This window comes from Piliocolobus tephrosceles, unplaced genomic scaffold, assembly GCF_002776525.5.
Source record: "Piliocolobus tephrosceles isolate RC106 unplaced genomic scaffold, ASM277652v3 unscaffolded_44506, whole genome shotgun sequence".
NCBI lineage: Eukaryota > Metazoa > Chordata > Mammalia > Primates > Cercopithecidae > Piliocolobus > Piliocolobus tephrosceles.
Window position 1 is genome coordinate 1179 of NW_022329317.1, and position 12101 is coordinate 13279.

The 12101-nt window shown below is 56.1% G+C and overlaps 1 protein-coding gene across 1 annotated transcript; it reads left to right on the top strand.

Annotated features, from left to right (window-relative positions):
* Nucleotides 1-323: 323 nt before the first annotated feature.
* On the top strand, nt 324-11815 carry LOC111535623 (ceramide synthase 4). The gene is made up of 10 exons (XM_026453544.1): nt 324-567; nt 3565-3682; nt 4847-4965; nt 5056-5113; nt 5474-5524; nt 5865-5957; nt 6195-6323; nt 7154-7260; nt 11090-11246; nt 11329-11815. The coding sequence occupies exons 1-10, from the start codon at nt 395-397 to the stop codon at nt 11503-11505; spliced, it is 1182 nt and encodes a 393-aa protein (XP_026309329.1). The 5' UTR covers nt 324-394; the 3' UTR covers nt 11506-11815.
* Nucleotides 11816-12101: the final 286 nt, after the last annotated feature.

The window sequence follows — 12101 nt, forward strand, 5'->3', positions numbered from 1 at the left end:
GATCCACCCGCCTTGGCCTCCCAAAGTGCTCGGATTACAGGTGTGAACAACTGTGCCCGGCCTACTACTGTGTTTTACAGATGAACTTGAGGATCTGAGGGGTCAAGTCATTTGCCTGAGGACACACAGCCCAACTCTGCCTTTAACACTGACCAGGCAAGTGAGGGCAGCGGTGATGAGAATGGAGTGGTGGCTAAAGCCCCACTCTTCTGGGGCCAGAGGATAGTTCCAAAGTCCCAGGCAAGGGGAGTTCCATCTTCCAGTCCCGCCTCCTGGTTGTCAGCTGCGCTGATAACGGCCCAACTAGGAGTTGTGAGGCTCCAGCCTCAGGCCTCACTTGCCCCACCCATTCGGCTTGCAGACCTCTCAGCTAACTGGAACCTGTGTCCACAGAATGCTGTCCAGTTTCAACGAGTGGCTTTGGCAGCACAGGTTCTGGTTACCACCCAATGTCACATGGGCAGAGCTGGAAGACCGGGATGGCCGTGTCTACCCCCACCCCCAGGACATGCTGGCAGCCCTGCCCCTGGCACTGGTCCTCCTGGCCATGCGCCTCGCCTTTGAGAGGTGAGTGTCTGCCCTGCCGCAATCCATCGCCCCCGCGGTCACTCCAGTATGTGCTCGTGCCCTGTGTGCAATTTGCCATTGCAGCATGTCCCGAGTGGAAGCTGGCTTTGCACCAAAGTGCTTTTTCCAGCTCCAGCCTGCCCCCAGCCCCCACCACCCACAATTCTGGCCTCTGATTGCTGGTTTATAGGAACACTGCCCGCAGTTGAGGGCTGGGTGTGCCAACATCTTCATAAAACAGGGATGGGAGGCCGGGCACCGTGGCTCACGCCTGTAATCCCAACACTTTGAGAGGCTGAGGCGGGCGGATCACTTCAAGTCAGGAGTTCAAAACCAGCCTGGCCAACATGGTGAAACCCCATCTGTGCTAAAAATACAAAAATTAGCTGGGCGCACACCTGTAATTCCAGCTCCTCAGGAGGCTGAGGCGGGAGAATCGCCTGAACCTGGGAGGCGGAGGTTGCAGTGAGCCAAGATCGTGCCACTGCACTCCAGCCTGGGCAACAGAGCAAGACTCCATCTCAAAAAAAAAAAAAAAAGGCAAATGTGAGCTGGGGGTGTTATCCCATCCCAAAGGCATCCCAGGGCCTTAGTGAAGGACAGTGGGGTGGGCGGAGGGTTTTCCAGTTTCAAATGCAGGGGTTTTAGCCCTTTAAACAAAAAAATTGAATCTAGGCCAGGCGTGGTAGCTGATGCCTGTAATGTCAGCAATTTGGGAGGCTGAGGCAGGTGATCGCTTGAGTCCAGGAGTTCAAGACCAGACTGGGCAATATGGTGAAAACCTGTCTCTATTAGAAAAATACAGGCCGGGCACGGTGGCTGAAGCCTGTAATCCCAGCACTTTGGGAGGCCGAGATGGGCGGATCACGAGGTCAGGAGATCGAGACCATCCTGACTAACACGGTGAAACCCAATCTCTACTTTAAAAAAAAAAAAAAATACAAAAATCTAGCCGGGCAAGGTGGCATGCGCCTGTATTCCCAACTACTCAGGAGGCTGAGGCAGGAGAATGGTGTAAACCCGGGAAGCAGAGCTTGCAGAGAGCTGAGATCCGGCCACTGCACTGCAGCCTGGGCAATAAAGCAAGACTCCATCTCAAAAAAAAAAAAATTACGCTGGGTGCAGTGGCTCCCATCTGTAATCCCAACACTTTGGGAGGCCGAAGCAGGCGGATCATGAGGTCAGGAGTTCGAGACCAGCCCGACCAGCATGGTGAAACCCTGTCTCTACTAAAAGTACAAAAAATTAGCTGGGTGTGGTGGTGCACGCCTGCAGTCCCTGCTACCCAGGAGGCTGAGGTAGGAGAATTGCTTGAACCCAGGAGACAGAGGTTGCATTGAACCAAGATCATTCATGCCACTGCACTCCAGCCTGGGTGACAAGAGCAAAACGTCATCTCAAAAAAAAAACCTCAGCCCCACCAGTAGCTGGGACTACAGGCACGTGCCACCACGCCCGGCTAACTTTTTTTGAGACAGAGCTCTTTCACCTTGGCTGGAGTGCTATGGCACGATCTCGGTTCACTGCAACCTCTGCCTCCCAGGTTCAAGCAATTCTCTGACCTCAGCCTCACAAGTAACTGCAATTACAGGCATGTGCCACCATACCTAATTTTTGTATTTTTAGTAGAAACGGTGTTTTGCCATGTTGGCCAGGCTGGTCTCAAACTCCTGACGTCAGGTGATCCGCCTGCCTTGGCATCCTAAAGTGCTAGGATTACAGGCAAGTGACACCACAACCCAGCTAACTTTTGTAGTTTTAGTAGAGATGAGGTCTCACCATGTTGCCCAGGCTGGTCTTGAACTCCTGAGTTCAAGCGATCCTCCCACCCTCCACCTCCAAGAGGAGATCCTGCCTCTTAAAACAAAAACCAGAATCCTGAGCTCAAATTTCAGGTCTTTCAGCTGCTCACAGTGTCTCCTCGGGCATGTCTCTGACCCTCGGAGCCTCAGTTTACCCATTACGACAATGGGGACTAAGTTAGGGTTAGGTGAGCCAGTGTATAACATGGACTTGGCCCCATGCTTAGCAGATAACAGCTCATTAAGTATCTGCCCTTTATCTCTGCATCATGATTTAGTCTGCAATGAGTTCTTGCTAGGCTGCTCTCAGCCTTTCCCCAAATGAGGGATGATGTTGGGATGGACGGTGGATGTAAAATTCGGTCCCCACCTGTGGTGTTGGCGCGCCCTCTTGTGGGCAACATGTTGGTTGACCAGGGTCCCTGATCTGCAAGTCTTTATCCTGAATGGGGGATGCTAGGAGGAGGGGCTTGGAGCGGGAACAGCCCCTGCCCGTGGGGAGCCCCCAGTCTGGCGAGGGGTCAGGCCAGGACCCAGGTCACAGTGAGACAGGCAGTGAAGAGACTCTTATCTCTGGTTTGGAATTGGGCAAAGGTACCTGTGTTCCCCAAGAGCTGGTCTGCACACCCTCACCCAGCAGACACATCACAGGTTCATGTGCCTTTTTTTTTTTTTTTTTTTTTGAGATGGAGACTCTGTCTCCCAGGCTGGAATAGAGTGATGCCATCCTGGCTCACTGCAACCTCCACCTCCAGGTTCAAGCAATTCTCCTGCCTCAGCCTCTCGTGTAGCTGGGATTACAGGCACATGCCACCACACCCAGATGATTTTGTATTTTTAGTAGAGACAATGTTTCACCACATTGGTCAGACTGGTCTCGAAATTCTGACCTCACGTGAGCCAGCTGCCTTATGTTTGGTCAAACACAGCAGCCGGGCTACCCCTTCAGGGCCCCAGGGGATGAGGCCGGGAATAAGTGGAAAATCGAGTCCTGTTTCATGAACCTTTCTGACTCTGGACCTCCAAACCCTCTGAGCAGATGGAGAAGACAGACCCCAAGTTGTACATACCCTGCCCTGTGCCAGCTGTGACCTCTGAGACTTGGTTTACCCACCGATAGCATGTCTGCCCCCTCATGCATAGGCAGTCCCGTCTCTTCACCTGGGCTAATGGGCTCTATCTCCCTTGCACCCAGATTCATCGGCCTGCCCCTGAGCCGGTGGCTGGGTGTGAGGGATCAGACCAGGAAGCAGGTGAAGCCGAATGCCACGCTGGAAAAATACTTCCTCACAGAAGGGCACAGGCCCGAGGAGGTGAGAGCCCCCCCCCCCCCGTGCCCTGCGACTGGCACTACTGCCCTGGGGGGTGGGGCCTGCGGGGTGGTGTGTGGGTGTGTGGCCTATTTGTTGAGGCAGGAGAAGCCAAGGTGGCTTCAGGTACCCCCGAAATGCCCCCACTTTCCACTCTTCATCCCCGATTCCTTGGGAAATGAGCCCTGCCCCGCTAGCCTCCCTGGGAAATGAGGACCCGCCCCTCCAGCCTCCCTGGAAGATGGAGCCCCAGGCATACCAGTCCCACTGGGAAATGGGCCCCACCCCTCCCAGCATCCCTGGGCGATAGAGCCCCGCTCCTCCCAGCCTCCCTGGAAGATGGAGCCCTGCCCCTCCAGCCTCCCTGGGCGATGAGGACCCACCCCCTCCCAGCCTCCCTGGGAGATGAGGACCCACCCCCCCACCCCCCCAGCCTCCCTGGGAGATGGCGCCCCGCCCCTCGCAGCCTCCCTGGGCATAGTTGCACAATGGACAGGTTGTAGGACAGTGAAAGCAGTTGCATGCTCTCCTATTCTGGGGGAGGAATGGAAGGTCTGAGTTGGTAGGAGATGGAGTAACAGAAGCAGCCCTGTGACCCTCCCTCCATTCGCGTCTCTGGTGTGGCTGCTGCTAGACAGGCTCTGCACTGTGGAGACGTGGATGCATCCTGAGTGGGGTGGGGTGGGGAATGGTGAAGACCACATGCCCTGGGGGCAACAGGGCAGTTGCCACAGAGCTAGAAGCCACGTGACTCCCCCTCTACTTGTCCATTTCCCTCTTCATGTAGGGCTTGGGGCTGGGGCAAGGTCTCAACTGCCTGCCTAGGTTGGAGGTGGGAACTGACCGTTCTGGAGGGACGCAGGGAAGCCTATCTGTGGGTAGAAGAGGATGCACACCAGCATCTCTCTTAATCCCATCCCCATCAGCGACCTGCCTGCCCTATGAACAGGATTTGCTTAAGGCCCAAGTGTTCTGCAGGCCCCCCACGCTGGGACCCCCCCCCAACTCTGCGACCCCCAACACTGCCTCTCCATATAGACGTGGTCACCTTGTAGACAAGACGTGGGGCTGCAGTGGAGGAGAGGGCAGAGCCAAGTCCTGTCTGGGGCCATGGGGGAAGCCACCACAGGGCCTCTGTGACCCTTGTCCCCATCACCCCCTCCCCAGCCCCAGCTCTCCCTCCTGGCTGCCCAGTGTGGCCTCACACTGCGGCAGACCCAACGATGGTTCCGGAGACGCCGAAAGCAGGATCAAACGCAGCTGACCAAGAAGTTCTGTGAGGCCAGGTAAACCCAGAATGGGGCTGGATGGGACTTCTGGGGTGCAAGGCAGCAGGGGGGTGGTTCCTGTTTTCACAGCTCCCTCCCTATCCGCAGCTGGAGGTTTCTTTTCTACCTGTCCTCCTTCGTGGGTGGTCTCTCGGTCCTATACCACGTGAGTGTACACGAGTGTAGCTGACTGCTCACCTGCCCCGTCCTCCTGTCCCAGAAATGCCTCCTACGCCCCAGGCCTGGATATGGTGGGAGGGTGTGTGTGGAGGGGTGCAGCCGAGGAGAGAGCGAGCTGGGCCAGGCGGTGGTGAATTCACACAACAGGTACTTAGGGTCTGCCACGCACCAGAAGTTTAGGGTTCTGCAGTGAATGAGCTCCCCAATCAAGATTGAGACAGAAAAAAGCACGGCTGGGTGAAGGCAGCATTTACGAGACCATGGAAAGAGCCCCAAAGAGGCCACAGACCCAGGGTGGAAAGCTGGATTCTCACCTCCGCACAGCCTGACACCTGTTTCCCTGCAGGAATCATGGCTGTGGGCCCCAGTAAGGTGCTGGGACAATTACCCAAACCAGGTGAGTGGCAGTGTGGGTGTGTGAGCGAATGCTTGGAGGCCAGGGTAATGATCACAGTTGCTGCAGCCATGGACCTGGGATGCGAGCCCTGACACCACCATCATTCCCCACCGAGTACTACTCTGTGTCTTTGATTCCTCTGGGGAATAGAGAACGGCTAGAAAACTCCAAGCAGGTGCTTCCACCAAACCACTGCCCTTGATTACCTCCAGAGATGGGGAGCTCACTCACTGGGATTCAAGTATCCTGGTTTTGAGCAAAGGGAGTGGGCCCTGAGCCATACCCCTGCCCGACTGGAGCCTTCGCTCCCCACAGCTAACCTTGTCCTGCCCTGCTGCAGCCCCTGAAGCCATCCCTGTACTGGTGGTACCTCTTGGAGCTGGCGTTCTACCTCTCACTGCTAATCCGGCTGCCCTTTGATGTCAAGCGCAAGGTGAGGCCACACCAGAGTCTGGAAGACCCCACCACGGACAGGGAACTGGGGAGCTGGGTGGTAGGGCAGCCTCACAGCTGTACCTCGAGAGCTCCCTGGTGCCTCTTGCAGGAGGTATAGAGGCCATGGGCCCAGAGGCCACACAAACCCCTTGAAAGGACGCACTTCTTGGCCCGTAGGGTGGGGCACCCTCCAGCATCAAGGCTCATCCCCACCGTGACCCACTGTCTCCTGCAGGATTTCAAGGAGCAGGTGATACATCACTTCGTGGTGGTCATCCTGATGACCTTCTCCTACAGCACCAACCTGCTGCGCATCGGCTCTCTGGTGCTGCTGTTACACGATTCCGCCGACTACCTGCTGGAGGTGGGCCTGGCCCCTGCCTGACCCTTCCCAGCTGCTGTACCCAGCCCTCCCAGGTGCCCCTAGAGATGAAGTCCCATTCCTCCCAACTTTCCTGGGAAATGGAGCCCACCCTCCTGGCCTTCTCGGGTAATAAGGCCTCGTCCCATCTGTCTTCCAGGCTGATAAGGCCCCCCCCCCCCCCCCCCCCCATCTTCCTGGGTGATGAAGCCCCACCCCTCCTAGCTTCCTTGGGCAGAGGCCCCCCCCGGCCCCTCCCCCCCAGCTTCTCAGCTTCCTTGGGACATGAGGTCCTGCCCCCTCTGTCTTCCTGGGAGATAAAGCCCCGCCCCCTCAGCCTCCCTTCTTGGAGGATACAGCTACAGACAGGCGCATGCATGCATGTATTCACTTTTTTTTGAGATGGAGTCTCGCGCTCTCACCCAGGCTGGAGTGCAATGGCGCAATCTCTACTCACTGCAACCTCTGCCTCCCACGTTCAAGCGATTCTCCGGCCTCAGCTTCCCAAGTAGCTGGGATTACAAGTGCCCACCACCACGCCCAGCTAATTTTTGTATGTTTAGTAGAGATGGGATTTCACCATCTTGGTCAGGCTGGTCTCGAACTCTTGACCTCAGGTGATCCGCCACCTCAGCCTCCCAAAGGGCTGGGATTACAGGCGTGAGCCACCGTGCCCAGCCTGTATTTATTCACACTCTTTACCTTTCCTGGAAATGTAGGTAGTTCCTGGAATCAAGGCCCCACCCCAATTCACCTGTTCCCGTCCCATAGCACCTTCTCCTTGAGGCCAGGCCCCTGGTCCTGAGCCCATGTCTCTGTGCTGCCCGTCTCAGGCCTGTAAGATGGTCAACTACACGCAGTATCAGCAAGTGTGTGACGCGCTCTTCCTCATCTTCTCCTTGGTCTTCTTCTACACCCGACTGGTCCTCTTCCCCACCCAGTGAGTCAGCCCTCCCATGGGGGTCAGGGAGGTGGGAGGGCATGTCTGAGATTCCAGGACTGCCTCACCATTGGTACCCTGCCCTAACGAGCCGGGGATCTCGGTTGGGAGAGTTCCAGGAGAAGGCACGCCAGGCACAGGGCACAGCATATGCAAAGGTGCGACAGAGAATTAGGAATTACTCAGCGTGCCTAGACCATGGAGTGGGAGGAGGGGTCAGCGTTGCCAGTGCACCAAAGTCTGCCCGGTAAATATTTATGGGGTCTGAGTGTGCTGGGAACACAGCAGAGGCCACAGTTCAAAGATCCCTGCCCTCGTGAGCAGATACTTCATGGGTGGAGCGGATGGTAAAGGAGGCAGCCAGGTGAACTACACAGCATGCAAAGGAGAGATTTACTAATAAGAAAATAAAGTCGGGGGGCCGGACGGGGTAGCTCACACCTGTAATCCCAGCACTTTGGGACGCCGAGGCGGGCAGATCACTTGAGGTCAGGAGTTCAAGACCAGCCTGGCCAACATGATGAAACCCTGCCTCTACTAAAAATACAAAAATTAGCCAAACGTGATGGTGCATGCCTGTAATCCCAGCTACTCGGGAGGCTGAGGCAGTTGGATCACTTAAACCCAGGAGGCAGAGGCTACAGTGAATTGAGATTGTACCACTGCATTCCAGCCTGGGTGACAGAGACTTTGTTTTAAAAATAAATAAAACTGGCCAGGTGTGATGGCTCACACCTGTAATCCCAGCACTTTGGGAGTCCGAGGTGGCCGAATCACCTGAGGTCAGGAGTTTGAGACTACCCTGGCCACCATAGAGAAACCCCATCTCTACTAAAAATACAATAATTCGTACAATACTAATTATTGGTTTTAGTTAATTAATACTGGGCATGGTGGCAGGCACCTGTAATCCCAGCTACTCAGGAGGCTGAGGCAGGAGAATCACTTGAACCCAGGAGACGGAGGTTGCAGTGAGCCGAGATCGCACCACTGTACTCAAGCCTGGGTGACAGAGCAAGACTCCATCACTGCATAAATAAATTTTTTTTTAAAATGTCGGGAAGGGAGCAGGAAGTATGGGAGGGGTGGGTAGTTGGAATTCGAGTGGCAGGGAATGCCTTGCTGGCAGCGTTTGTATAGAGAGGTGGGAGGGAGGTAAGGGACAGAACCACGTTGATCAGAGGGGAAGACCGGTCCAGTCAGAACAGCATGTGCAAACGCCCTGAGGCTAGACCATGCCTGGCATGTTAGGGGAATGGTAGCAAGGCGGCCTGTGTGGCTGGAGCAGTGGGTGAGGGGAAGGGCAGGGAGGGAAGGGGGTAGGCCGTGCAGGTCCTTGAGGGCTGTGGGGAAGACCTTGGCTTTGACCCCGAGGGAGATGGGAGTCACGGAGGTCACAAGCAGAGGAGGGATTCGATCTGACCTAGCTGTTCCGGATGCCCTCTAGCAGCTGCAGCGGAACCATCATGGGAAGTATGGGCAGGAGCGAGAGGACCCAGGGAAGGCGAGATAAGTGAGCAGACTCAAGGGGATGCCTCTGGGATCAGGAGACGGGAACAGTCACAGAAGGAACTGCTTGAGGCAGCAGGAGCTCAGCCCTGCTGGGTTTGAGGGGTCTGTGGCCTCAGAGGAGACATGGGGACGGCAGTGGGCATGCCCGTCCGGGCTTCTGGGGAAAGGTCATGTAGGAGTTGCCAGTGCATGCTGGTATTTTCAGCCAGCAGCCTGGATAGCATCACCTAGGGACCAGGTGTGGACAGAGAGGCTCAGTCCTCGGGCTCCCTGATGTTTGCAGGTCGAGAGGAAGAACAGGGCCCATGGAGCGTATGAGTCAGATCACATCCCTCCTCTGGCTACAACCCTCCATGGCTCCCATCTGTCTTGGGTTCAAGGCCTGAGTAGATTAGGCAGAAGTGACTGTGAGATGGGGAGATGGTGGGGTGGGGGGAGGGGCCCAGGGAGGAGGGAAGGCCGCTGGCAACCTGTTATACTGGTTGGTGGCGGTGCAGGGCTAAACACTGTGGAGTGAGGAAGGCAAGGTCGCTGGTAACCCTACAGCTGATTACGGGATAGGAGAAACACAGCAGCTACAGCCAGTACTTTTTTTTTTTTTTTTTTGAGATGGAGTCTGGCTCTGTCACCCAGACTGGAATGCAATGGTGTGATCTTGGCTCACCACAACCTCTGCCTCCTGGGTTCAAGCGATTCTCCTGCCTCAGCCTCCTGAGTAGCTGGAATTACAGGCAGGCACTATCACACTTGGCTAATTTTTTTGTTGTTTTGGTTTTTTTGTTTTTGAAACAGGGGTTTCACCATGTTGGCCAGGCTGGGCTCGTACTCCTGACCTGCTGATCCACCCACCTCCACCTCCAAAGTGCTGGGATTATAGGCATTAGCCACCATACCCAGCCCAGCCAGTACTTTGAAGGAGTTCCAAAGAAAAGGAAATAAGCCTACAGGGAAAAGAAAAAAGTTGGTACCCAGAGGGACAGAGTAGAGTCAAGAATGAGTTTTTTGGTTTCTCCTTTCTTGTGTGAAATAACAGCAGGGTTGGCACTAATGATAAAGAACCAGCAGGAAGGCCAGGTGCGGTGGCTCACACCTGTAATCCCAGCACTTTGGGAGGCTGAGGCGGACAGATCACTTGAGGTCAGGAGTTCGAGACCAGCCTGGCCAACATGGCAAAATCCACCTATTAAAAATACAAAAATTAGCCGGGCGTGGTGGCAGGCGCCTATAATCCCAGCTACTTGAGAGGCTGAGGCAGGAGAGTTGCTGGAACCCGGGAAGCGGAGGTTGCAGTGAGCTGGATCGCACCACTGAACTCCAGCCTTGGGGGAGAGTGAGACTCCGTCTCAAAAAAACAGAAGAACCAGAGCTGAGTTTGAGAAGAGAGGGTGTGGTGGGAGTTGGGCTCCAGAACAGTGTCCCAGGCAACAAGCAAGGAGGAGTTTGAGGGGAGGAGCGGTGCTGGGGAACATTCTTTCCTACTGGCTTGGGTCGCACAATGAAAATGAAGCCCCGCCCCTCCCAGCCTCCCTGGGAGACAAAGCCCCGCCCCCGTCTGGCTATCTGGGAGATGAGGCCCCTCCCCTTTTATACTCCTTGGGAGATGAGTCCCCACCGCTTGCCTTCCTGAGACATGAAGCCCCTCACCTGAGGTGAGTAGGCGGTCACCTGCTGATGAGGGGGAGGTGATGGGGGTCTGAGGAGTAGAGAGAAGGTGTCAGAGTACCACCCAGGAAAGCAGCTGGGATCATAAGTACCGACTTGGGTGGGGTTCATGAATGGCCAGTCAGGGAGCTTCTGTGTGTTCTGCTCATTTAGTACAAGCAAGTGAGAGCAGGCCTAGCATACCCAGCTCAAGAGTGTAGGTAAGGTATGGGCCGGGTGCAGTGGCTCATGCCTGTAATAGCACTTTTTGGGAGGCCGAGACCAGCGGATCATGAGGTCAGGAGATCGAGACCATCCTGGCTAACACAGTGAAACTCCGTCTCTACTAAAAAAATACAAAAAACTAGCCGGGCATGGTGGCGGGCACCTGTAGTCCCAGCTACTCGGGAGGCTGGGGCAGGAGAATGGCGTGAACCCAGGAGGCGGAGCTTGCAGTGAGCCCAGATCGTGCCGCTGCACTTCAACCGGGGCACCAGAACAAGATTCTGTCTCAAAAATAAAAAATAAAAAAAAAGTGTAGGTATGATGCGATGGGGGACACTGGGAGCCATAGAAGGTAATGGAGCAGGGAAGGCCATGCTAGTTAGAAATTCCTAGGACCAGGGGCCACAGCGGCTGGTCAAGCCCCGGCCTCCTCCTCTCCCTCCCGCTGTAGGATCCTTTACACCACATACTACGAGTCCCTTGGCAACAGGGGCCCCTTCTTCGGCTACTACTTCTTCAACGGGCTTCTGATGTTGCTGCAGCTGCTGCACGTGTTCTGGTCTTGCCTCATTCTGCGCATGCTCCGTAGCTTCATAAAGAAGGGTCAGGTATGGCTGGACCTCCCCGGGGGCCCCAGCCCCAAGCTCCTACCTGCTTGCTCCGAGCTCCATCCCTCTCTCTGTTCCCCAGATGGAGAAGGACATTCGTAGTGATATGGAAGAATCAGATTCCAGTGAGGACGAGGCGGCGGCCCAGGAACCTCTACAGCTCAAGAACGGGGCAGCTCGAGGGCCGAGGCCAGCCCCCACTGATGGCCCTCGGAGCCGGGTGGCCGCGCGTCTAACCAGGCACACAACGGCCACATAGCCAGGCGGGGCTGGCCGTCAAGGGCTGCCCCCAACACCTTGGATATTTCTGGGGTGACTGGACTGGCGGCCCTGGGCCACCTTTCCGGAGACAGGGAGAGCCCCACCCGGGGTGGGCGGGGAGGGTTGATGATCTGTCTCCAGCCCCTTCCTTCTGCCCACCCGCCCTTCTTCCCTCTGGGCAAATGGACAGAGCCGAGAGCCAGCAGCTGGATGTTGTGCCTGGCCAGAGACACCTCCAGGCTGTAGCCTGGGGGCTGGGGGGAGCCCCAGCCTGAAAAGGGTCCGATTAGAACATAAACAGAGCCAAATTTTCTGCCTGAGAACTTGGGTCCCTATCAAAGCTCCTTCTTCATCCCCCGAGACTCCCGAGGGAGCCAGGCCTCTATACTTACATACCCCACTGACAGGATACTCACATACCCCACTGACAGGATACTCACTGCCACCCAAGGCTGCAGGGCCCCAGGGGCCCCAGATAGGAACAGAGCCCAGAGACCACCCCCTCCCCATGCTGTTCCCAGATGAGCCCCTGACTCGCCAGCCAGTGACTCAAGCCCCTCCCTCCACCCTTAGGGTACCCTTGGTCAGTCTCTC

What these genes read in the sequence shown, in the direction of transcription:
- LOC111535623 (XM_026453544.1), top strand. Translation starts at nt 395, where the DNA reads ATGCTGTCCAGTTTCAACGAGTGGCTTTGGCAGCACAGGTTCTGGTTA. An exon ending in ATGCGCCTCGCCTTTGAGAG is followed by an intron (nt 568 to 3,564) that starts GTGAGTGTCTGC and finishes CCTTGCACCCAG; the next exon opens with ATTCATCGGCCTGCCCCTGA. An exon ending in GTCTCTCGGTCCTATACCAC is followed by an intron (nt 5,114 to 5,473) that starts GTGAGTGTACAC and finishes GTTTCCCTGCAG; the next exon opens with GAATCATGGCTGTGGGCCCC.